The sequence below is a fragment of the Perognathus longimembris genome, chromosome 3 (genome assembly GCF_023159225.1).
Source record: "Perognathus longimembris pacificus isolate PPM17 chromosome 3, ASM2315922v1, whole genome shotgun sequence".
NCBI lineage: Eukaryota > Metazoa > Chordata > Mammalia > Rodentia > Heteromyidae > Perognathus > Perognathus longimembris.
In genome coordinates, this window is record NC_063163.1 from 80,573,978 (window position 1) to 80,598,671 (window position 24,694).

Here is a 24,694-nt window from a genome sequence, read left to right on the forward strand (position 1 = left end):
TGGCCACAAACCTCAGGAAGGCCACTAAGGACAGGTGTCCTCGCACAGGTGTTTCTGAGTGATGTCACCACACAGGGAAGGATGACCAGGAGCCAGACACCCGCAGCCCCGAGAGCCCTTTCAGTCCCTTGTCACATTGCACGCAGAGGGGTGCATGTACCAGGCATTTCTGGGTGGTTGAGAACAGCCCTCCCTGATCAGCTTCTATTGGGGTTTGTAAGGGGTGGGTGTTTGGCAGGTGAGATCCCTGGAAATCCCACAACGGGGAAGTGGGCGGGGGGGGGGGGGGGAAGGAAACGGGGGGGAGGGAGTGAATCTTTTGGTGTCCTGGTCCTGTGGTTTAAACTCAGAGTTTGGGAGCTGTCGCTGAGCTTATAGCTTAAGGCTAGAGCTCTACCACTTGAGCCACAGCTCTGCTTCCGGCTTTTTGGTGGGTTAATTGGAGCTAAGAGCCTCATAGCTTTTCCTGCCTGGGCTGGCTTTGAACCACAATCCTCAGCTCTCAGCCTCCTGAAGAGGTAGGCGTGAGCCACCGGCACCTGGTGGCATGTGGGATTGTTAGAAGCTCTCCAGAAGGTGGAGAACCGTCGGCTTAGTCTCCTCCTCCGTCCCACCGCCTTGATTACCTCCTGTCGTCCTCGTCTTCTTCCCAGCCCGGTGCAGTGACAGCTGGTCTCCCTCCTCCTCCGGGGTTCCCATGCCCAGCGCCGACAGCGGCCGCACCCCCTCCCACCACTAGGGGCAGCAGAGGCGAATCCGCAGTCCCTTCCCTTCGCTCTCGTCCCGCCGGCGCAGACGGCGGCCGCTCCCCCTCCCACCACTAGGGGCAGCAGAGGCGAATCCGCAGTCCCTTCCCCTCGCTCCCGTCCCGCCGGCGCGTTGGAGGAGGTTTGGCTCTCGCGGCGCGCCGTCCTCTAGTCCACTGTTGCCGGGCAACGAGCGAGGAAACGGCCGGAGCGGATGCGGCGCGGGCTGGGAGAGCTTTGAGCGGGAAGGGCGGAGACCGGTCGCGGGCATGCGGCAGTTTGAGCTCGGCGACTCTTGGGACAGTCCAGGTGCGGAGAAACGTGAGTGGAGAGGCCGCGCTCAGCCAGGAGACCCCACTCCACGGCCGGGCTGGGCCGGGCCGGGCCCCCGGCGGTCCCGCGCTGGCGGGAACACGGGTTCCCGAGGACGGCCTGCGGGGGCCCCTGGCCGCGGCGACGTCCGGGCTAGGCTCCTCCCGGGGGGGGGCGCTGCTCCCCACGGGCAGCCCCGTGCACCGTGCAGCGGCCGCGCGCGGGCCTCAGACCGTCATAAATTAAGTTCCCACCTTTTTTCTTTTTAATTTCCTCTGATCCCTAGCTTGTGATCCTGGGCGATTCGATCCACGTTTTCCCGACTTCCAGTTTCTCATCTGCCCAATAATGAGGGTGTTTGCAGGATGAACAGGGTCATGTCAGGGGCTGGGCACACCCTTTCTGTCTCCTCGGTTTATTCTGTTTTGTTTTGCTGTCCCTGGGGCTTGAACTCAGCACCTGGGCACAGTCCCTGAGCGTTGTGCTCAAAGGCTAGTGCTCCACCACCTTGAGCCACAGCTCCATTTCCTGCTTTTTGGTGGTTAGTTGGAGGTGAATGTCTCATGGATTTCCCCTGCCCTGTCTGGCTTTGAACTGCAATCTTGGTGTCAGCCTCCTGAGTAGTTAGGGATGTAGGGGTGAGCTCATTGGTGCTTGGCCTGTTGATCCATTTTCTGAATTTCTGTGTTGCATAGGTTGGCCTCCAATTTCTGGACTCCAGCAATCTTTCTGCCTCAGCTTCCCAACAAGCTAGGACCATAGTCATAGTTGCACACTGCTGTGCCTTGCTTCTCTGTTACTTTCTGCAGAGTATGGGGGTCCCCAGTTACTTTCTGCAGAGTATGGGGGTCCCCAGTGTGTGTAGACCAGCACTGCCAGGACAGCCCCTGATAATGGCTGGTCTGCTATAGGGCACAACCTAGGTTCATTCAAATTGATGATTTGAAGCTTCGCTGTCCGATCATTTTACAAAAGTTGGTGCCTTGGCTGCAACTGGGTTTTTTTATGATTCTGTTGATCTGGAGTGGGGCCCACTCTTGATACTCTTACCAGGTGATTTCTTGGTGCAGACAAGGGTTGCATGCCACTCATTAGGGAGAGGTGGGCTCTGGTCTTTGCCTACCTCCGCTGTTCCCCTCAGATGGCACTCCCCACGCTGCCTGCATACTGGTGCAGCCGGAGGCTCCTGAACCAGCATGTCGTGCGGCAGCGCCAGCGCGAGCAGGAGGCCCAGCTTCAGCAGCAGTGGGAGCAGAACAGCCGTTATTTCAAGCTGTCTGACATCTGCAGCTCCAAACAGGCAGAATGGAGTTCCAAGACCTCCTACCAGCGGAGGTGAGCGTGCTGACCGCTGGTTGGGTGGAGGTGGGGGCCTCTTAGTGGTCAGGGGATGTGGCCTAGGAAGTATGGCTTGAATTTTCTGGAAACTGGGAGGAAAAAGAAATCATGAGTTGAAGTAGTACATTCCCCTTGAAAAAAAATAAAATGACAGGGCCTGGGAATGTGGCCTAGTGGTAGAGTGCTGGCCTAGCATTCATGAAGCCCTGGATTCAATTCCTTAGTACCACATAAACAGAAAAAAACAGAAGTGGCCCTGTGGCTCAAGTGGTAGTGCTAGCCTTGAGCAAAGGCAGTTCAGGGACAGTGCCCAGGCCCTGAGTTCAAGCCCTAGAACCAGGAAAAAAAAAAAAAAAGAACACTGGTGAGATCTGGAATCCTCATTGTAAGTTTCTACCTCAAAGAACCATAGTTCACAGTGGGCTTCCTCCCATTTGTTTACATATACAAAAACAACTGGTTCTTTTGGTGTTGGTACAGGGACTTGAACTCAGGGCCTAAATGCTGCTCTTTAGCTTTTCCACTCAAGGCTGGCATTCTACCACTTGAATCACAGCTCCATTTTGGCTTTTGCTGGTTAATTAGAGATAAGATTCTCACGGACTTATAGGCATGAACTCTTGGTGCCTGGTAAAAATGACTGTTTTATAGAAATATATGTACAGTCATGGAGGTTAATAGCATAATCTGGAAAGGCAGACAGACCTAGATGGAAATCCTGGCACCCGACTTGTGCAAGTGTGAACCTCAGCATCCTCATCAGTAAGGGCCAAGCCCCGTCTACTTCATAGGACTTAAATGATGAGTAACAGAAAACCTTTATTGCATATCTGATCTGGCACAGAGTAATTGTCCAAACAACTAGCTCCTACTGACTTCACATGCATATAAGCATGTTGTTTTCAGTTTGCGAAAACAAGGTTTTCTGGCACGCACTTTGTGCTGTAACATCGTCTCTTCACTTTAGCTGGGGACTCCAGCCACATCCCTGTTATGTCTGCCTCAGCCTTTGACCCACATGAAGGTGCATACCTTGCATACCGCTTGTGGCTACAGTGTAACGGGTATTGTGGTGGGCTCCTTACCCAGCATGCACGCCTTCCAGCGGGAGAAGATGAAGGAGGAGAAGAGGAGGAGTCTGGAGGCCCGTCGTGACAAGCTCAGGAAGCTCATCGTGGAGGAGCAGGACCTGCTGGCCAGGGAGCTGGAGGAGCTGAGGCTGAGCGTGAGCTTGCGGGAAAGAAGAATCCGGGAGCAGCATAGGAATCTCAAATCAGCTCGAGAAGAGCAAAGAAAACTGGCATGTGGCCTAGCACTCAGGAGCCATGGCAGCCTTTCAGTATCGTGCCTGTGGCTTCATCCCTGACTGCGCTGCTCTGAGCAGCGAGAAAGCACTCGCCCTCGCCTTGTGCAGTGAGTGTGTTTTGTGTGAGCCAGCTATCTTCTTTTCAGTCCTGTGATCCACAAAGGCCTGGGACGGGCATGTTTTCTCTTCCAAAGTGAAAAGTGAGCCTCAGTCTGTTTATTAGCCTGTTGTAGATTTGGACACTCCTTAGCAGGGACCCACCTGTGGCATCAGACTGTGGCCCCTTTCACCACCACTTCACGAGTGTCGGCCACTGCACTCAGACACCGGGGGTCCCAGGCAACGACATGGAATTGTGGAGCTCAGGGCCTGAGCTGACTTCCCTTGGGCTTCATCCAAACCGCAGTGGCTCTGGGAAGCCATAGCAAACCTCCTTTCTTGTGTTTTCTTGCTAGATTGCGGAGCAGCTTCTGTATGAACACTGGAAAAAGAACAACTCAAAACTAAGAGAGGTAAAAAAAACAAGCCCCTGCCATTGATTTGCCTGAGTAGGAAGAGTCATGTTCCAGATTTTTCACATGCACCTTTGCTGTGTGGAGATGAGGCTCCAGCCATAAGGAAGAAAACCTGGTGCACGAGGGCACAAGCCGCTTGTTCAGTTCACAAGCTGCATGCCTGCAGTGAGGGGGCGCTCCCCTTGCTGATGAGGAGTGCACTGCCCCTCGTTCCTGTGCAGGATGGCGGGGCCTTGGGAAGCGGGGCTGGGGAGGAGGCATCCTAGAGGAAAGAGTTTGGAAGGGTGTGGAGTGAGGGATAGCTCAAGTCCGGATCACCTCAAGCCACCATGCACATGAGAACAGAGTAAGTCCTAGGAGCCAGGAGGGAGCACCCCAAAAGATGAGGGCCAGATCTTGGATGACTTTGTGGGGCACCGTACTACTTTCACAAAGGCACAGGGGACTGTGGCAGGGATACTGAGGCTGCTGGAAGAGGTGATGCCAGTCGAGGGGATTGAGGGATGGGGAAGGCTTGAACTTGGGTAGCAGGAGACAGGAGGATGAATATGCAGAGCCTTGGTACAGCACCATTTGGCAGACTGCTCTTACTGGAATCTTCATTTAGTTCAACTTAAGTGTTTGTACACGTTGGGGCTGTTACTTTACCTATTCACAGTTATATTTAGAATGGCTGGTTGTTGAGACTTCGAGTATTGTGTGGTTAGTGCTCTCTCCCCATCCATCTCAGACTACGTGGCTCCTCTGAAGTTATTTATCCAGATCATTCCAATTAGTTAACACGTTTGTTAATTGGGAGAGAAGTGTGAAACTTTATAAGCCTTTTTCCAAACCAAAGCTTTTGGACAGTGTTGCCATTGAGTTTGTGATCCAGAAGGTTCTCTGAGCCCACATCATTTATCCTAACTGCAGACATGTTACATCTGCTGTGACATCATTTGTCACCAAGAACTACATTATCACAACGGCTGCTCCAGAGGAAGTTTCCGGAAGCCAAGCTCGAGGAGTTGGTGTCTAACTCAGCAGTTTCTCTGGGTCTGGGGCCTGGCACTTTACACCAGTCAGAGGCAGCTTTGAAAGTGTATCTCCGTTTCAGTGTCTGCTGACACACTGCTCATCCCAGGGCACTATTACGTGGTTCCAGCACTCGAGCTTGACTTTGAATCTCTCGTCCACTAACCATTGCAGCTGCTCTGTGTTGGTGAGCTGCTCTGGCAGGACGGCCAGTAGGCAGCACGCAGGCCCCTCAGTGTCTCCCTTCTCTTCCTCAGATGGAGTCAGACCTTCACAGGAAGCATGTGATAAGCTCTTGGGAAATACAGAAAGAAGAAAAGAAACAGGTTGGTCTGGGACTCTGGAACTGGTCCCGCATAACTGAGTTGATCTTGTTTTGGCAGCCCTTTCTCAGTTTGCTTGCCACGTGTTAAACTGCATGCTTGCTTGTTTGTGTACAAAGATCAAGGGCCACCTTTTCTCAGGCACAGCAAGGACAGGTGACCAGGGCTGGTAGATGAAATGTTGGGGTTTTTTGTTGTTGGTGGTCATGGGGCTTGAACTCAGGGCCTGGGTGCTGTCCCTGAGCTTTTTCGCTCAAGGCTAGCGCTCTACCACTTTTTTTTTTTTTTTTTGGCCAGTCCTGGGCCTTGGACTCAGGGCCTGAGCACTGTCCCTGGCTTCTTCCCGCTCAAGGCTAGCACTCTGCCACTTGAGCCACAGCGCTGCTTCTGGCCGTTTTCTGTATATGTGGTGCTGGGGAATCGAACCTAGGGCCTCGTGTATCCGAGGCAGGCACTCTTGCCACTAGGCTATGTCCCCAGCCCCGCTCTACCACTTTTGATTTTTTTGTTTTGTTTTGTTTTCGTTGCCAGTCCTGGGGTGTGGACTCAGGGCCTGAGCACTGTCCCTGGCTTCTTTTTGCTCAAGGCTAGCACTCTTCCTCTTGAGCCACAGCGCCACTTCCAGCTTTTTTCTATATATGTGGTTCTGAGGAATCGAACCCAGGGCTTCATGTATACGAGGCGAGCACTTTACCACTAGGCCATATTCCCAGCCCTCTACCACTTTTGAGTCCAGCACCACTTTCAGTTTTCTGGTGATTAATTGGAGATGAGTCTCACTTTCCTGCCTGGGCTGGTTATGAACTGCGATCCTCAGACCTCAGCTTCCTGAGTAGCTAGGATTACAGGCCGGAGCCACTGGTGCTTGGTTAGAGCATGTGTTTTTACGGGCATTTTTGGTCCATGGCCTTTTTGTTTTTTAATTTTTTATTGTCAAGGTAAAGTACACAGGGGTCAGTTACACATGTTAGGTAGTGAGTACATTTCTTGTCCAACTTATCCCCTCCCTCATTTTTCTCCCACCTTCCCTTTTCCCCAACACCACCCCCAAGTTGTACAGTTAGTTTACAACATATTGTCTTGTAGGTATTGCTGTTGCATTGGTTTACCTTTTACCCTTTGTCTCACCATTTTACTTATTTATTTATTTATTTTGAGAGGTCTATTTTTGGCCTTTATATGTTGAGTAGTTGTTTAGTTTTAGTTACATAATGTAGGGTCAAGACCCAAACCTGTGGGAAATACCATTTGATAAGAAGTTTTTGGTTTTGCAGACCTGGTCTCTACTGTCTCCCCCTCCCCCACCTTAACAGTCATATATCAAGGAGATCATGCCCCTTTGTTTTCTGTGTTCTAGGCTTGTCTCACTCAACATTATTTTTCAAGTTCTGACCATTTCCCTGCGAATAATAATATTTCACCATTCCTAATCACTATGTAGTATTCCATTGTGTATAGGTACCATATTTGTTGGATCCACTCATCTGTGGAGGGGCATCTGGGTTGTTTCCATATTTTGGCTATTGTGAATTGTGCAGCGAAAAGCATGAAAGTGCAGATGTCTTTTTGATATCTTGGGACCTGTTGTTCAGGATAGATGCCTAGAAGTGGTATGGCTGTGTCATAGGGTAGGTCTATGTTGAGCTTTTTGAGAAACCTCCATACTGTTCTCCAAAGTGGTTGTACTAATTTGCACTCCCACCAACAATGGAGAAGGGTTCCTCTTTCCCCGCACCCCTCCAGCATTTGTTGTTGCCTGAGTTCAGAGTATAGGCCATTCTAACTGGAGTGAGGTGGTATCTCAGGGTTGTTTTTATTAGCATTTCCTTTACTGCCAGGGATGTTGAACATTTCCTCATATGTTTCTTTGCCATTTTTATCTCTTCTCTTGTGAAGTCTCTCTTTAGCTCCTTTGCCCATTTCCTAATTGGTTTACTGGGCTTGGAGGGGCTTAGTTTTTTGAGTTCTCTGTAGATGACAGATATTAGGCCTTTGTCTGTTGCTGTGCTGGTAAATATCCTTTCCCATATGGTTGGCTGTCTTTCTAGTTTGGTGGCTATGTCCTTAGCTGTGCAGAAACTTTTTAATTTGTAGTAGTCCCATTTGTCGAGTCTCTCCCCTATTTGTTGTGCCCCTGGGACTCTATTCAGGAAGTTCCTTCCTGTGCCTATAAGTTCTAGCGTCTTTCCTACTCTGTCTTTCAGTAGTTTCAAGGATTCAGGTCTGATATTGAGGTCCTTGATCCATTTTGAGTTGATCTTGGTGCATGGTGATAGGCCAGGGTCTACTTTGAGTTTTCTGTATATGGCTACCCAGTTCTCCCAGGACCAGTAGTTGAAGAGGCTCTGTTTTTTCCATTGTATGTCTTTAGCTCCTTTGTCGAATATCAGCTGACTGTAAGAGTGCGGTTTTATTTCTGGATCTTCAATTCTAATCCATTGGTCTTCTGGTCTGTTTTTATACCAATACCAGGCTGTTTTTGTTATGATGACTCTATAGTAGAGCTTGAAGTCTGGTATTGTGATACTTTCTGCACTACTTTTTTTGCCTAGAATTGCTTTGGCTATTCTAGGTCTTTTGCTGTTCCATATGAATTTATGGATTGCTTTATTTCAGTGAAGAATGTAACTGGGATTTTGATAGGGATTGCATTGAATTTGTATAACAATTTGGGCAATATGGCCATTTTCACTGTATTGATTCTGCCTACTCATGAGCATGGGAGGTCTTTCCATCTCCTTGTGTCTTCTTTGATTTCCCTTATTAGATTTTTATAGTTCTCATTAAATAGGTCCGTCACATCCTTGGTTAGGTTGATCCCTAGGTAATTTATTCTTTTTTTGGCTACTGTAAATGTAATTGTTTCCATAATTTCCTTTTCTGCTTGTACATTGCTGGTGTACAGAAAAGCTGCTGACTTTTGTGGATTGATTTTGTATCCTGCTACCTTGCCAAAGTGGTTTATTAGGTGTAGGAGTTTGGGGACCGAGTTTTTTGGGTCCTTCAGATATAAGGTCATGTCGTCTTTTGCTGGACTCTTGATGGGGTGTTGGGTGCTGGAGTTCCCAGCTCACTATTCAGTTGGACCAAGTTGGGGTGCTCTCCCTATTGTGACGGCGCCATCTTCCTCTCCCTGCTGAGCAGCCCCTGCATGCTGCAAAGGCGGCACTGGACTCCGGGTACAATGGGACCCGGTTAAACCTGTCTCACCATTTTAATGTTCCCCTTCCCTTCCCTAATTCAGACAAACATATGTAAAATACCCAGGGTACCAGAATCAAATACAGTGACAACAGAAAAAAGAAATAATTTCACAGAGTTTGTTAAAAATAACATCAATGATAAACCACTTGTTTCCATATTTTGAGGATAATTTCGCTTAGCATCTTATGTTATTTTATGTACATGTACATAGCTATTGAGCTGTTGTGATCCTCTGCTGGGACTATCCTAGACGTGTACTAATTATTACCAATGAGGGGGACCTTAGAGTTTCTTTGGGTCTGGCTCACTTAGTATCATTTTTTTTTTCTAAGTCTTTCCATTTTCTAATGAATGGGGCAATGCCATTCTTTCTGATAGAAGCATAGATTTCCATTATGTATGCATAGAATTCCATTATGTATGCATACCACAGCTTCTTGATCCATACATCTACTGAGGGGTATTCATGGCCTCTTTAGATGACGTTCACATCATCAATGTTCGGCCTTGCTGTGGCAGTGGCTCATGTGACAGGTGTCCATGCCATGCACCCATCGCTTTGCCTCCAGGTTCATTTTGCAAGGTGCTTGCCGCCTTGTGGCAGGAGAGGAAGCCTGGGATTTCCGAGTCCCTTCCCTTCGCATCCTTGCCTGGGTCACACAGATGAGGCAGAGCCTCTGAGGGCCCTGTGGCCTGCTCAGGGGCAGCAGGGAGCTGGGTCTCTGCTAGCTGCACTGAGTTCCCAGGTTCACTTGGCCTCTTGTAGCAAGATGCTGCTGAAGAGCAGGAGAACAAGCGGCATGAAAACCAATACGAAGCAGCGCGAAGGGAAGCGCTGGAGCAGATGAAAGCCGAAGAGGAGAGGCGGCGGCTGGAGGATAAGCTGCAGGCCGAGGCACTGCGCCAGCAGATGGAAGAGCTGAAGCTGAAGGAGATGGAAGTGAGTGAGTGCTCCCACCATGGGGGCCTCGGTGCCGCTCTGGGTCCGGGTTGGTGACTCCCTTCTCTCCATGCCCCCCCCCCCCCGCCCCGCCTGCTCTCTCCCATGGTTCTCCCATTGTGCGCCCAGATTCTAGAACACAAACATTCTAGAAGTGATTCCTGCCCCCTGAGGTGGCCTTTGAGACCTTTAAGAGGCTTATCAGAAGAATGTGGATTTTTGGGTGCACCAAACCACTGTGGCAGGGGGGCCAGTGCTCCACCCGTGGGTCTCAGGATGTAAAACCACAAGGGCTCTGGCTGGGCCCTGGAGGTGTCTGTTGAGAAGTGTGCTCAGTTTCTCTGAGATGCTGGGGTCTTTCCACTCAGAAGAGGGGACACCCTTCCTTTCCCGGCCTGCAGGTGCCATTCACTGGACAGTCCCCACCTGGAAGTCTATCTAGAGATAGAGCTTGAGCAAGGGCCTCATTCCTGGGTACGCCATAGTTGCTGTGTGAGCAGAGGGAGAGGGAGCTTAATAGAGTGAGTGTGGACCTGTGAAGGAAGTCCACAGGGCTGGGATAGTTCTTGTGGAAGGGTTCAGCTGGGGTTGGACAAATGGTCCACTTCTACTGGGACAAGGGGCTCGGACCCCAGCCAAGGTAGAAGGGGTCAGAAGTAGCAGTGTGGCTAGGCTTGTGTGGTACCTGCCACAATGGAGGTGGGGGAGGTGGACTGCCTGGTAGCCAGTCTCATTGGGTTGTGTGACCACAGGCCACCAAACTGAAGAAGGAGCAAGAGAATCTGCTGCGGCAGCAGTGTGAGCTGGAGCGGCTGGAGGAGGAGAGGAGGCTGACGGCGTCCCTCCTGCGCAAGGCAGAGCTGGGGTGTGTGGGGCGCCCCCAAGTGGGGGGGACTTGCACTGGGTATAACCTGGAGTGGGCCATCATCTCACTTGACTCACTTTTTAGGCGCTTTTTGAAACATCAGTATAATGCACAACTTAACAGACGTGCCCAGCAGATCCAAGAGGAGCTGGTGAGTGGAACCCTCATGGTAGCTCTTTCACCCTCTTTGAAAAAAGTTATTTCCATTGCTTAGACATGGTGCCTTCTAAGAACAAACACTGAATGCTGGGGAATAGGGAGATGTTGATCCAAGTTGTAAGATGAAGTCTAGAGATCTAAAGTACACATGGGGTAACAAGTAACAGTGCTATTATGTTTGAATGTGGGGGCTGGAGCTGGAGCTCAGTGGTGGAATGTCTTCATGTGCATGGGGCTCTGGGTTCAATCCCCAGCAGCACACACAGACTTTCTAATAAAGGTGACTGTGGCTAGGTATGGTGCTGTAATCCCAGCATTTGGGAGGTAGATGAAGGAGGATAGTTAAGTTTGAGGTCAGCCTTCGCTGCATATTGAGACTGTTTCAAAAAGGAAAAACGTGACTGGAGTGAGGCAGTTAGCTTGGCCGTGATAGAGGTGTGCAGACACACCACACTTAGTGTGGGTGAAGTGAGCATTTTGCGCACATTTGTGTCACTGCTAGATTGTGTTGTAGGACATGGGTCTGTGGTGGCAGTGTTGTCTCTCCTTCTGTCAGAAGCTCCCAGGCCTGTCTCTGAGCCATACTTGCATGCTTATCAGCCCGGCTTCTTTCTTACCTTGAGAACATGGAGGAGCCCACATATCTGTATCTGTGACGGGTCTGGGAGGGGAAGTGGGCAGGAACAGGGACCACAGCTCTGGCAGCCCACCCACTGGCTACCCCACTCCCTCTAGGAGGCCGACAGGCGGATCCTGCAGGCGCTCCTGGAGAAGGAAGATGAGGCCCAGCGTGCACAGCTGGCCAGGCGGGAGCAGGCCTTGGCTGACGCGGCCTGGATGAAGCAAGTCATCGAGCAGCAGCTGCAGCTGGAGAGGGCGAGGGAGGAGGAGCTGCAGGTGCTGTTGAGGTGAGGTGGCAGCTGCCTGGGCAGGACCAGGGCATCCACCAGGAGGATACTTGTGGTGGAAGTATCTGCTTTTGTAACTTATCTGCTATTCCCTTACATCTTTGCTCTTGGATTGGCTTGTAGGGGTTTCGGAGATTATGGCAATGATCCATTTATCTACCATCTTAAATGCCCGAAAGAATACATATTAAGGGAATGTTGAATGCTTCCTGGGTCTATAAAAATGAATCTGGGAACAAGGTACTGGTGGCTCACACCTATAATCCTAGCTACTCAGGAGGCTGAGATCTGAGGTTCGCATTTCAAAGCCAACTCAGGCAGGAAAGTCTGTGAGATTCTTATCTGCAACTAACCACCAGGAAACTGGAAGTGGCGCTGTGGCTCAAGAGGTAGAGCGCTAGCCTTGAGCTGAAGAGCTCAGGGACAGCGCCTAAGGCTTAGAGTTCAAACCTCATGACTGATTAAAAAAAAAAAAAAGTCGGGGGCCTAATTTTACTTTGAGTTGGGAGTCTCCCTAAGTTGTCTAGGCAAGTCCCCAATTCCTGAGCTTAAGGGACCCTCTTGCCTTAGCCTTGAACTTAGCTAGAACTACAGGTCTGTGCCACTTGACCTAGCTTTGGGTCTAAAAGTTAAACTTGCTGGTTGAAATACTGAAGCAACATTGAATATGTACTGTGTGCCACATGCAGTGTTAGGTGTCCTGCAGTTCTCCCATTGCTAGATACTGACCACCAGTCTCCTGGAGATTCTATGAAGTCACTTGCCTACCCATGGGTGGGCTAGCAGTGACCCCAGGTGTGTGGGGACAGACTCAGGCACAGGTGATGCTCCCTGAGTCTTGATGGTTTCATTCACTTCATTGTTAGATAGCTGTGGTATAGGTTGGCACAAGCACCTTTTAAAAGTTGAGATACAAATAAGTAACTTAAAAATGTTTATTTTAACAGTGTTTCCTGTGAGTGCTGTCCTTAATTATTACATTTACTCTGTGTGGATGAGTTTACTTGAAGCTTGCCCTGATGTGAGCTTCTCAGCCGCATGTGTTCTGAGGTCTCACCCCTGCCATCAGTGCTGGATGGAAATTATCATGGTTTTGTGTTTGCCAGGGAAGAGGCCAAGGAAATGTGGGAGAAGAGAGAGGCGGAGTGGGCTCGAGAGCGGAGTGCGAGGGACAGACTGATGAGCGAGGTAACCCCAGCTGCGGGAGACCTGCTTGGCCGTTGGTTCTGGGTGGGTGGCTGGACTGGGCAGTGACATCTTGATCCTGCTACGTGTTCTGGAAACCATCTCCAGTGGTTATTTTGGGGTTTAACAGCATTGTAGAGCTGGGCACTGGTGGCTTACACCTATAATCCTAGCTATCAGGAGGCTGTGATCTTACGATTGTGGTTTGAAGCCAGCCCAGGCAGGAAAGACTGAGACTCTTATCTCCAGTTAATCACAGAAAAATCTGGAAGTGGTGCTGTGGCTCAAGGAGTAGGGTCTTAGCCTTGAGCAAAAAATAATGAGCCCAGGGACAGTGCCCAGGCCCAGAGGTCAAGCCCTAGGACTAGCAAAAACTAAAAGCATTGTAGAAGTAATATAAACTCATTAGAAATTCAGGCATATAAGATGTTCACATGAAACAGTCACCCGGAGCCCTGTCATGGGTCTGTGTGTGGTGTCTTTCCTATGTAGTTGATCGTGTGCTATATGATTTCTCACATCCTCCTTGTGTGGCTCTGCAGAGAGCACCTGGTGTAGGAGGTTCCCAGCACAGGATAGTTTCCCCTGTGGGAGCATAGCTGTTGGTGTGTCTGGTTGCTTCCTGAATCCTGTAGGTTCTAGAACATTGGGGTTCCATCACTGCTCTGGGGACCCAAGACCCAAACTGCAGGTTTCTGAGGCATGGAGCAGACAAACTAGACTTCTTATGTGTGGCTTGTAAATTTTCCTGGTGCGGCTGGTGGGGTGTGCCTTGCCTTGTTCAGGAAGGCTTCTCTGTCCTATGAAGGGCGCTGTCACACAGCCGTGTCTGTGTGGGAGAGGGTGGCAGAGGTCGCCCACGTGGGCTGCACTGGGCCTGCATGCCTGTGCACTAAGGCTGCAGCCTGTCCACACTTACACTGAGGAGGACCTTCCCTTTCCTGTGGCTGAGGACAGGTTCTGCTGGGAAGGCAACAACAAATACAAGAGAAAATTGAACAGAACCGGCGGGCACAGGAAGAGTCCCTAAAACACAGGGAGCAGCTCATTCAGAGTCTGGAGGAGGCAAGGGAGTCGGCTCGGCGTGCAAAGGAGGAGAGTGAAGAACTGAAGGTGGCCAGGAAGCAGGAGCTGGAAGCCCAGGTGGGGCTGAGCCCAAAGGCAGAGGTGACCTCTGCTGGGGGACAGGGATGGGCAGGCAGCAGGCCCTGGGAGTTGCTATGCTTTGTGTAGAACGGCTCAGAGGCCCTCAGCTCCAGTGCCTGCTCATGGCTGAGTGCAGTGTATCCTTTTACTCCAATGGTTCAAGCTCACACCAGAGCCACCTCCTGTCTAGCCAGCTGCCTCTGCCAGCAGCTGCTTTATGTATTCATTTCAGAAACTGCTGCGTAACAGAGAATGTGGTCCCAAGCATGTCCACATCCAGAACTGACAAAGCCCATAGCACCCACTCTCATGGCCTTTTCTACTCTCCAACTTCCCTTCCTGTTTGCTGACACTTATCATCACTGTTCCTGATTGATCCTCTAGCCCGGCCAGGATCAAGTCTTCCTTCTTGCTCAGAGACAGGATCTGCCCTGTGCTTCCTGTCTCAGGTGAGTTTGTTCTTGATACCAGGTGGCAGAGCGCCAGCTGCAGGCATGGGAAGCAGACCAGCAGGCAAAGGAGGAAGAGGCGGCGGCCAGGCAGGCAGAGCAGCTCTCCGATGCTTGGCTGCAGCAGGAGATAAAGACCATGGCCCAGCAAGGCTACCGGCCCAAGGTAGGAGTCTTGTAAGGTATTAGGCACTGCAGCCCTGAGCTCAGCTCTGCTCTCCATCAGTCCCAAGTTCTTCCTGCTTCCCCTCACTTGGAAACAACTTGAAGCAGGGTTTGTTTCTGTTTTTTCTGGGCCTCAATGGTCAGACTGCTGAGCCATGTGGCTGTCCATTGGTGCTGGGGACAAAGTGCAATGTAAGAGCAGTGGCCACAGTGACAGTTGGGCCCTGGTCCTGATGGCTTGTCTGTCTCATCGTCTCCCTTCTGTGCATCATTCTGTACTTACATCTTAAGTATGAGTAAGCCATGAGGAGGAGACTGTAGGGAACACAGAGACAGAGAGGCTGTCACCCCTGAAGCCCCTGGAGTTGACTGAGGGTCTCCGCTCGCCTTTACCCAGAAGCCACCTGGGCTTCTTGTACTCTAAGGTGAACCTTTGCTACCCAGCAGGAGGGCTGGCTGCTTCTAGTCAGATAGCCAGGGAGTGGAGGGGAACAAGGTTAGAGCATCTCCTGCATTTGCTGGAGAATTTCAATGGCCCAACATGCAGAGGGCATTCTCTAGGAGTGCAGAGAAACAGTGCAGATCAGTAAATGTGCAGGATCTAGTTCACAGAGCACACAGGAGCATGTTTCTTAGGGCAGGCGCTTGATCCAGTCAAGGCTTTCTCAGCTCTATACAAAAGCTTTCATTCTGGGCTGGGGATATGGCCTAGTGGCAAGAGTGCTTGCCTCGTATACATGCGGCCCTGGGTTCGATTCCCCAGCACCACATATACAGAAAATGGCCAGAAGTGGCGCTGTGGCTCAAGTGGCAGAGTGCTATCCTTGAGCAAGAAGAAGCCAGGGACAGTGCTTAGGCCCTGAGACCAAGCCCCAGGACTGGCCAAAAAAAAAAAAAAATTAAAAAAAAAAAAAAAAAAAAAGCTTTCATTCATGCTATGTTTTTAGCTCTTAACTGAAGTGGGGCTGATTCCCAGTGTTCCTGCTGATCTCATTAATCGTATGTTTTCTTTCTTTTCTCAGCCTTATGGACATCCCAAAGTGGCGTGGGACTGACCTCATTGGTGCCAGAAGCAAAGGGAAGGGCGCCGAGTATGTCAAGCCCAACAGTGCTTGGTTCTGGTCGGGGTTCAGGGCACTGTTGGGTAGTTCAGCCACACCTGCTCAGGTACATCAGGCCTGGCCAGACATTGTAGTGTTGGGGGTGTACCCCACCCAGAGGCACTACCTTGCTTTTCTCATCCAAGATAGGCCCTGTATAGCTTCACATTTACAGCGCTGCCAACTTAAGTTTTAGGTTTATAATGTAAAGGTCTAGGAGAATATTAAGAGCTACCCACTGTTCTCCATGGCAAGATAGGTTTTTTCTAAATTATAACTGTCAACCACCAGTGAAAACTGGAGACAGGGTTTTTCCTTTTTAAAATTGCATATTGCCTTGAAAACACTTAAGAAATTTTGGTGCAGTCTATATCAAGGTTTATTAACTTAGTGGTCCCAAAGGAAGAAAAGCAATATGAACTAATGACCTCTCCAACAGGTGGCGGGCTGTCCCCAAATGCTTTGTTCAGAGGTGGTGAGGAAGCAAGTCTGCCCTTGCCCAGGAAGTGTGTTGCTAGAATTTCTGTAGAAAGGCTGGAGGGCGGGGGGCGGGTGGGGGGGAAGCTCAGTAGTAGAGTGCCTGCCTAGCACACACAAGGCTCAACAAACACCACAACAAAAAATACAAATTTCCAGAGCACTGTGTTCAAAAGGGTCCTCAAGAGGTCTTTTAAAGGCAGGGACAAGACATAAGGGACCACTAGTGTCTTGTGCAAGTCCCTGTGGTATGCTGTCTACTGGGGGTTACACACCCAGAGGAGCTGTCTGAGTCAACCACAGATAGCCCTGTCCAGCCGTCTGTCCTCTGTTCCATCAGTGTGACAGTTCATTGCTTCAGATAGTTATGGCTCCTTGCAGCAGTTGTTTTTATGAGCTGTATTTTCCCATCCTCTTCTCTGAGGTTTCAGTTTTCATTACGTTGTACTCACGAGTCCATCTCAGTAAATTACAGCTCATTATGGGCATCTTTCTGTGGTTACTAGGAACCAGGGTTTATTAAAAAGTCCCATTTAAGGGGCTGTTACCTCTTTTTCATTGTGCTATAAAAACAAATTGTGCTGCAAACTGTGTCATGATTCAGTCTTTCATTCTCCGCTTGGGCCGGGACCACTGAGCACCACTCTCCTCACATCATGTGTATTCTTCATTCTGGATGTTCATTAATTGTGCAATAAAGTTCTGCTCTGGTGGCGTGCAGCATGGGATGCCATCGGTAGTGTTTCACTACTTTATCCACATCTATAGGTCTAGATCTTCTCCATGGCTGCCACATCGTAAGTTATATTCATCTGGTGCAAATGATGAGCTTTCCATTCATTTCCCCATAATCACAGAGAAGTTATTAGCAGTCATACATTGAACTCCAGTACAGAATCAGTGGGGATGGCAAATAAGCACTCAAATGTTTAGCAAATATTTTTTGTTTTTAAAGCTTGGCAGAAATCTTCCTTTTAGCATTAAAATTGTCACTTTATATCTCTATTATATCCAAACATATCCTCCATACCTCTTGTTTATTTCAGACCAGGCCTTTAGACCTCAAACTTGCTGTGTAGCCCAGGCTGGCCTCCAACATCCTTCTGTCTCAGCCTCCCAAATTCTGGGATGACAAATGTATGCCACCACACTAGGCCCACATTTCTTCTCAAAAGTGGACCAAAACACTTAATTTCTAGATATAGAGCTGTCACTCTCCTCTGTGTTTGGAGGCTCAGGACCATCTATGGCGTGTCCAAGGTGCGCACGGAGCTCATGGGATAATATTATCATTACCCGTATGGCCTTGATTTCTGGTGTCTGCAATACCCTGGGATCATTTCAACTGATTCCCAGCCTGGAGGAGGAACAATGGTCCATAAGCGGCAAGTTCGAATGTAACAAATGAGGAAATTCTTTGACCTAGAAGTGGGACAGACCTTCATGTTCATCAGAGAACACACAGGAGAGAAACCTTATAACAAATGTGGACAGACCTTGGCATGGATAATAGAATTCACACAGGTGAGAAACCTTGTAAACATAGAAAGTCTTTCAACCAAAACTCACTTTAGCAGGCATAAGAGAATTCACACATGTGAGAAACGTTAGGAATGTAATAGATGTGGAATGTCTTTCACCTGGAAGAAAACTCAGTTTGCATTGGAGAACCCAAACAGGATAAAAGCTTTGTGAATGTAAATCCTTTTTTTTAAAAAACTCTTAAAACAGGGCTGGGGATATAGCCTAGTGGCAAGAGTACCTGCTTCGGATACACGAGGCCCTAGGTTCGATTCCCCAGCACCACATATACAGAAAACGGCCAGAAGCGGCGCTGTGGCTCAAGTGGCAGAGTGCTAGCCTTGAGCGGGAAGAAGCCAAGGACAGCTCAGGCCCTGAGTTGAAGGCCCAGGACTGGCCCAAAAAAAAAAAAAAATCTTAAAACAGCCTCAGATTGTGTGGTGATCAGCAACTAGAGTAGAGAGAGCTAACAAAGAATATTGCTCATAAAGTTTACTTGCACATATGAAAATACAATTAGGTTATTAATATGGAGAAGATAACATGACATCCTACATAATTTCATAGAGAAGTCCATTCTGTGCATATTAGGTAACATAAATTCTACTGAATAATCAACAAAAAATTGTCTCTAAAATAACATTGTTTCTAAAGTAAACATAATTGTCTGCCTACTGAAAAAATAGTCAATATATTTAATGAAATTAGCACGATAAACTTAGAAATCAGACTAAGTAAATTTTTAATTTGTCATTGAAATTAGTTATTTTAGAATATGTCTCAAGAGTGTTACATTTGATTTTAGATAATCTCTTGTTTAATGTGTACTTAAAGGTAATGGCAAAAAAATGATAAATGGCATTCACAGGGAAATGGTCAGATCTTGAATAATATTGAGTGAGACAAGCCTAAAGCACAGAGGACAAAGGCGCATGGTCTCCCTGATATGTGGTTGTTGGAGGGGGAGGGGAGAACAGTAGAGATCATGGCTGTAAAGCAACAAACTTCTTTTCAAATGGTATTTCTACATATTTTGGTCAGCGACTTTAGATCATCTCTCTAAAACCAAACAATTACTAAATAAACATAAAAAGGTCTCAACAGCTACATACATACAAGATGAGGGTAAGCAAAATGAACTCCAAGAGATGGGAACAGGAGGATTTTACTGTTGTCAATGTTTAATGTACGAGGTGAATTCCTTTAATGTACCCCCTGTGGCCACTGTATATGATTCTGGTACACTGGATATTGTATATATGCTTATCTGAACTGGGGAAGGGAAAGAAAAATGAAGGAGGGTGTAACAAATATGACAAGAAATGTACTCACTACCTTATTATGTAACTATACCCTCTCTGCACATCATCTTATCAATAAAATTTAATTTAAAAAAAAAAGAAGTTGGGGTTTGGCCAGAGGCTAAAGCAACACTTTATACCCACCTCATCTCCAAGTAGCCCTGCCCTTGGGCACCTGCTTTCACACACACCTGTAAGGAAGCTGGCATGATCTATAGCTTGGCTCAAGGATGGTCTGGCTTCCAGCCAAAGTCTGCTGGCAGAGGTAAGAGTGGATCACAGGGACTGACTTCGGGTCCTTGCATGCCCACAGATGGACGCTGCTCTCATGATTTGAGCCAGTGGGCACAGGTGAGGTTGACTGCCAGTGACTGCGGAGAGATTCAGCCCCACTGGAGGGACTCCAGGCTTTGGGGCACAAGTTGATAGGGCTGTTGGTGCAGTTGCTCACTTGCCCCCTCAGGACTTGGGAGAGCAGTGGGCTTTGAGGTCATTATGATGCCACCTGCTACCATGGCAACCAGCTTCCCTACCTTCAGAGGCCACTTTGTCAGACAGGCTCTGTTAACTGACTTGCTGACAGTGACAGAGACAAACTACAGTAACAGTAACTGAGATACCCTGTTCCTGAGCCAGAGCGTCACGTCAGAGGGAAGTACGCAATTCTCCTTCAGAGTTCTTGTGGGCTTTGCAGAGTAAATGGTAACTAAAACGATCATTTCATGCAAAGTACACGTGACAGCCTTGAAAGTGACCTGCAGCAGTGGGTGCAGGAATAGCATGGGAAAGTTAGAAATGGTTCCCAGCCCATCTGAGCTGCTGAGTCAGCAGTCCTGCAAGGCTCCTCAGAAGCCCTGCCCTGGCTGCCTGGGGGTGAGCTGCTGGTTTTGGGCCCCACCAGACAAGCTGGACCATAAAAGAAAGATGCTCTATTTTTCCCAGACTTCTTGTTCAGAAAAGGCCCTGAGATTGTCGGGTCCTTACCCCACCCTTTCCACCTGGAAGAAGTGAACCAAAGCCGTCAGCCTCCAGAAGAAGACTGCTGGTGCCTGTGGGTGGCCCCAAGAAGCCCAGACGTAAATCTATGCCAGCCACATATTCCATCTGTGTAACGGGCCCTTCTCTAAAAGTGAAAACAGACTCGAGGGCCTTAACAGATGAAATTAATCCTATGAATTCCTCACTTGTGAGGGCGCATACACTGGGCTGGCTTGGGATAAGACCCAAGGCTAAGAACTAGTATCCCAATGCAGCCTGCAATCCTAGCAGTCCAAAGATGGAGGCAAGATGGAGAACTCAAAGCCAACCTGGACTAACACAAAGTGAGACCCTGTCTTAAAACAAACAAAAAACCCTCTACATGTCAACATGAATAGGAAGCTTGGAGCTCCAAAGGAGAAGCAAAGTTAGACACTATCTCATTGAAGACAGTGTGATACAAGCTAGGGATATGGCTCAGTGGTAGAACGCCCGCTTGGCAAGTACAAGGCCTTCAATTCAACCCCAGTACCACCAAGAAAAGGAAGGAAAAATATGAGGTTATGTGAGAATTCCTCCCATCCTTCCACCCATCTAACAGCTGGCAGAAGGCACATGACCACAATGACACTTACAGAGCCTGTTTATTGCATAACTAGGAGGCATAAATTCCAAAACGATTTTACAACACAGGAGGGTACAATAGTTACAGGAATAGGATGTACAATAAAAATGAGAGATACATACAGAATAATGAGTGACATGGATAAACACATTTGAATAAAAGGCATCTCAATTTTCCTATGCAGCATTTTCTTTTGTAAGAACAAGGATTGCCTTTAACCAGGACGTGGAAGGAAGAAAAATCAGACTGTTGTCAGGATGAAAATATGGTAGTTCCACTCGGTTCTGTAACTGAAGCTGCTTGGGGAAATGAGTAGCAGCTGCTGACTTGTGCGTTTACAGTTCCAATTGCATAAAATACTATACTTAATCTTTGGGCCCAATCCACTGTTCTTTGGCAATTAAGAACTATCTGTATTCCGATGTGGAAGATGGTTTGGGTGAAAGGAGCGTGGGGCCCAGTATCAGTTCATAAAGTGCACCTCTGTCTTATCAGCTTTGAGAGAGCAAGGCATGTGGCAGGGATGGAAAATCAATAAAGGGTTAAAAAACCATCTGACAGGATCTAGAGCTGACTCATGCAAGGCTATGGAATCCCTGTTCAGACAAGCTCTGAGTTCCGGCCTGAGAAGATGCTACAGAATTATGCAGGAGCAGGACCCAAAAGACTCATGGCCTTCCTGCCACTGCTTGTCACTTCACACAGGAACTTCTGCTTGAGGTTTGGACCTGTGAGTTAACTAAGAAAACCGGTATTCGCATGTTGGAAACTTTGCCAATCCCTATGTTCTTTGACATTCTCTCAGGGCACAATGACAACATACTGTGGCAGGTGCTAGAGTATTCAAGGGAAGACTGCTTTACCTTTTCCCAGAAGCTTCTACCTCCCCAAGAAGCCAGGATTGCCACTGGGCTTTTCCCAGGAACCCCGTGGAGCCTGACGGAAAGGAAAGCAGGTTTATGAAACATGCAGAAAAGGTTATCAGACAGTGCTTGCACTTAAGGTAGGACAACCTTCTAAAAGGCATCTAGGAGTAATGCGGCACTTGGGGCTGTGAGGATAGGTAAGTGGAGACTTCAGGGGGTGTGGGACCTTTCCCGTGCTACATCCCCGTGTAGCAGACCTGGCAGGAGCATCCACACACTACAACTCAGTAAACTCGACACCACAATGGTGCTACTTTCACAACAGCATTCGGTCAAGCTATACAAGTGTTTACAAGTCAGTTTTGTGAAAAGATGCTGATCAGCACACAGTGAGGTGACTTGTATTTCTTCACAAATGACAAGAGTCTATGGGTAAAGAGAGAGCAGACAGTAATTTCACAGCCAAGTCTGGCTCAGAGACTACTCCTAGTGTGGCCAGGCCCTGGTGTTGACCAGCTTATGCAGTTCCCCAACAGAGGCTGTGAGGCCCACAGGCCACGGCTCACTGTGCCTGTTCTGTGACCACGTCTAGAATGCTGCCAACATTTCTAACTAGAGGGATAGCACCAGTGTCCAGATTTCTGCTGTCATTTGAAGAAAAAAAAAAAAAACAAGACATAACAGAACAAAAACAAAGCACTGGTAACCCCAAACCCAATTTTCTACCAGCAATGAAAGAAGTGGGGGAGCTGCTGTTCTGCTTTCTGTGCCTGTGCTATGTGCCTGGCTTGCTTTATTTATGCACATTATCTGGTCAACCAGGTCTGAGCTACAGCTACACAAAATTACTACAATAAGCAGGGACAGGAATGTGCCTTAACATCCAGAACAAGAAAGGGCCTTTGGCTAAATTAAAGAAGTCTGCACACAGTTTAGATGTCAACCTCCACTCTTTCATAGTTTAGTCACTCTTAAACATTTTCCCCCCTGCAGTGTTGGGGATGGAACCCAGGGCTTTATGCGTGCTACACACATACTTTACCATTAGGCCATTCCTAACCCGGGAATTCTTGAAAGTTGATGTCTAATTTCTAAGTACCAGCAAGGTATAGGGGGGAGGCGAAGAGGAAGGAGATAAAGTTAGATAAACTTAGATGACTATCTCTTACCTTGGAAGAGGTCCTTACAGATGAGGAGACATGCAAAAGCAGCTCATGTGAGGAAGCCAGAAGTGGTTTGGGGATGAAAGGTACAATACAATGTCAGCTTGTGGCAGTGAGTGGTATGTGAATGAATGGGTGGTGAAGATCTGCTATGGACAGACGGAAGGAACTGTCTGGTGTGGGGCAGACAGTGGGCAGAATCCTTGACAGTGGATGATAGATGGGTTATGATCCTGCCATGAACATGGTCAAATGGGACATGATGTGACAAAAACTTTATCAGACTCTAGGGGAAAGTTCAAGAAAAGGGTAAAATATGAATAGATAGAAAAACTAAAAAAAGTTAAATAATAGCACACTTAACATGATACAAAATGGAACAATTCCTTATTTCCTCTCAAGAGGTTGTTACACTATTTTTAGAAAGTGGCAAAGTTCTTTCTCTACATGCTTGGAGATACCCCAAACTTAAGAGATTTTGCAGTAGGTTGGAAAATTCACTTATTGCACAATGCTTGTTAGAGAAAAGATAATGTTGATTTTTTTTAAAAATCCAACTCTGTCAAGAAAATGTTTTAGTAAAAATCCCACTTATAGTTTTACACATAGGCTGGGAGTCTTAAGGGATGGAAGAGTTTAACAAACTCTGAGCAATGGAACTACTTCTGAATGTATATGCTCATGATCTCAACACTTGCTGACAACACAACTCCAAGAACTAAACTGGCAAACAGGCACAAAATAAGGCAAGTGGGTTAAATTAATAGTTGAAAATTTGTTAGAAAACATGCAAAAATAATACTGAGTTTTCTTTTAAAAAGTTTTCTTAAATTGTCATTAAATGCTTGTTCTTGTAAAAATCTGTAGTCCCATGTTGAAATCTGAAGTCAGACTTAAAAAAGCCCAGAATATAGAAGAGACAGCACCCCAGTGTTCAGTTGTTGTTCTCTTTGGTGGTGATGGTGACCAGCTGTTTGGCTGCCTTGGCAATGTCATACGCACACTGGATGACCTGCTGGGTGACCAGCTGCACGTCTGTGGGTGAGCCAGAGTCCCCAGGGAGGGCCTTCTTGCACTCTGACTGGAGCCGGTAAGCACTCGATGTCAGTAAACGAAGGGAAGTCCTCACCATGTCAGATTTGGGTTTCTAAACAGAAAAACACAGCCATTTACCATGGTCTGCAGGGTGGACATCTGGCAGCAAGGGAAACATGCTCCTCATAATAACTCAAGTTGTTCCCTACAGTCAAGAGGTAATTTTGTGGTACATGTTGTTAGTGTTGTTTTGTTTTTTTGGTTGGTTGTGGGGCTTGAACTCAGGGCTTGGGCACTGTCCCTGAGAGAGCTCAGAGCTAGCACTCTACCACTTTGAGCCACAGTGCAGCTTCCGGTTTTCAGGTGGGTAATTGGAGATAAGAGACTCACAGACTTTCCTGCCCAGGCTGGCTTTGAACCACGATTCTTGATCCTCAGATCTCAGCCTCCTAAGTAGCTAGGATTACAGGCTTGAGCCACCAATGCCTGGCTGCACTCTTTCAACAGAGGTGTTTTGTTTTTTTTTTGGCCAGTCCTGGGCCTTGGACTCAGGGCCTGAGCACTGTCCCTGGCTTCTTTTTGCTCAAGGCTAGCACTCTGCCACTTGAGCCACAGCGCCACTTCTGGCCATTTTCTGCATATGTGGTGCTGGGGAATCGAACCCAGGGCCTCATGTATACGAAGCAAGCACTCTTGCCACTAGGCCATATCCCCAGCCCTCAACAGAGGTGTTTTAAACACTGCTAGCTTGGTAGCCCACAGTTAAGAGATGAAGAAATAAACTGACTCAAAGGTAAAAGTATATTCTAATAACTTTTCTGAGGAAGTTTTTAAAAGCTAACATGTAGGTGACATATTCCAAGTCATTTTTTATTCTATTCATACTTTGCCTTTTAGCTCTTGACTGATAGTAAGTACATCCTGGTATTTTAATCAATATTCACACAGAATAAAGCCCTAAATAGGACTGCTTAGATATTAAATACCTATGTACTACAGAAAGGTTAATTATCAAAGATCACAAAGAAATTTCTTGCAGTTTACTTAAAGGCC

General features: G+C 48.0%; 2 protein-coding genes across 9 annotated transcripts in view; one reads left to right on the forward strand and one right to left on the reverse strand.

Annotated features, from left to right (window-relative positions):
- The first annotated feature begins 923 nt into the window (after nucleotides 1–923).
- On the forward strand, nucleotides 924–16,067 carry LOC125349035 (trichoplein keratin filament binding). Of its 2 annotated transcripts, none has more exons than XM_048342800.1 (13): nucleotides 924–1,067; nucleotides 2,200–2,393; nucleotides 3,486–3,696; nucleotides 4,158–4,214; nucleotides 5,489–5,557; nucleotides 9,525–9,698; nucleotides 10,451–10,563; nucleotides 10,648–10,714; nucleotides 11,458–11,630; nucleotides 12,737–12,818; nucleotides 13,773–13,958; nucleotides 14,433–14,576; nucleotides 15,598–16,067. In XM_048342800.1, exons 2-13 carry the CDS (start codon nucleotides 2,200–2,202, stop codon nucleotides 15,628–15,630), a joined length of 1,503 nt encoding a protein of 500 aa, XP_048198757.1. In that variant the 5' UTR covers nucleotides 924–1,067; the 3' UTR covers nucleotides 15,631–16,067. The 2 variants fall into 2 exon arrangements, with proteins under 2 accessions (XP_048198757.1, XP_048198758.1); XM_048342801.1 differs by having other exon boundaries at nucleotides 936–1,055.
- Nucleotides 16,068–20,577: 4,510 nt separating this feature from the next.
- Git2 (GIT ArfGAP 2) overlaps nucleotides 20,578–24,694 on the reverse strand; it is a 51,198-nt gene continuing 47,081 nt past the window's right edge. For all 7 annotated transcript variants that reach the window (XM_048342808.1, XM_048342804.1, XM_048342809.1 and 4 more), the window contains one exon: nucleotides 20,578–23,753. In XM_048342808.1, the coding sequence (XP_048198765.1) occupies nucleotides 23,541–23,753 (213 nt within the window). In that variant the 3' untranslated portion in view covers nucleotides 20,578–23,540. The remainder of the gene's footprint in view (nucleotides 23,754–24,694) is intronic.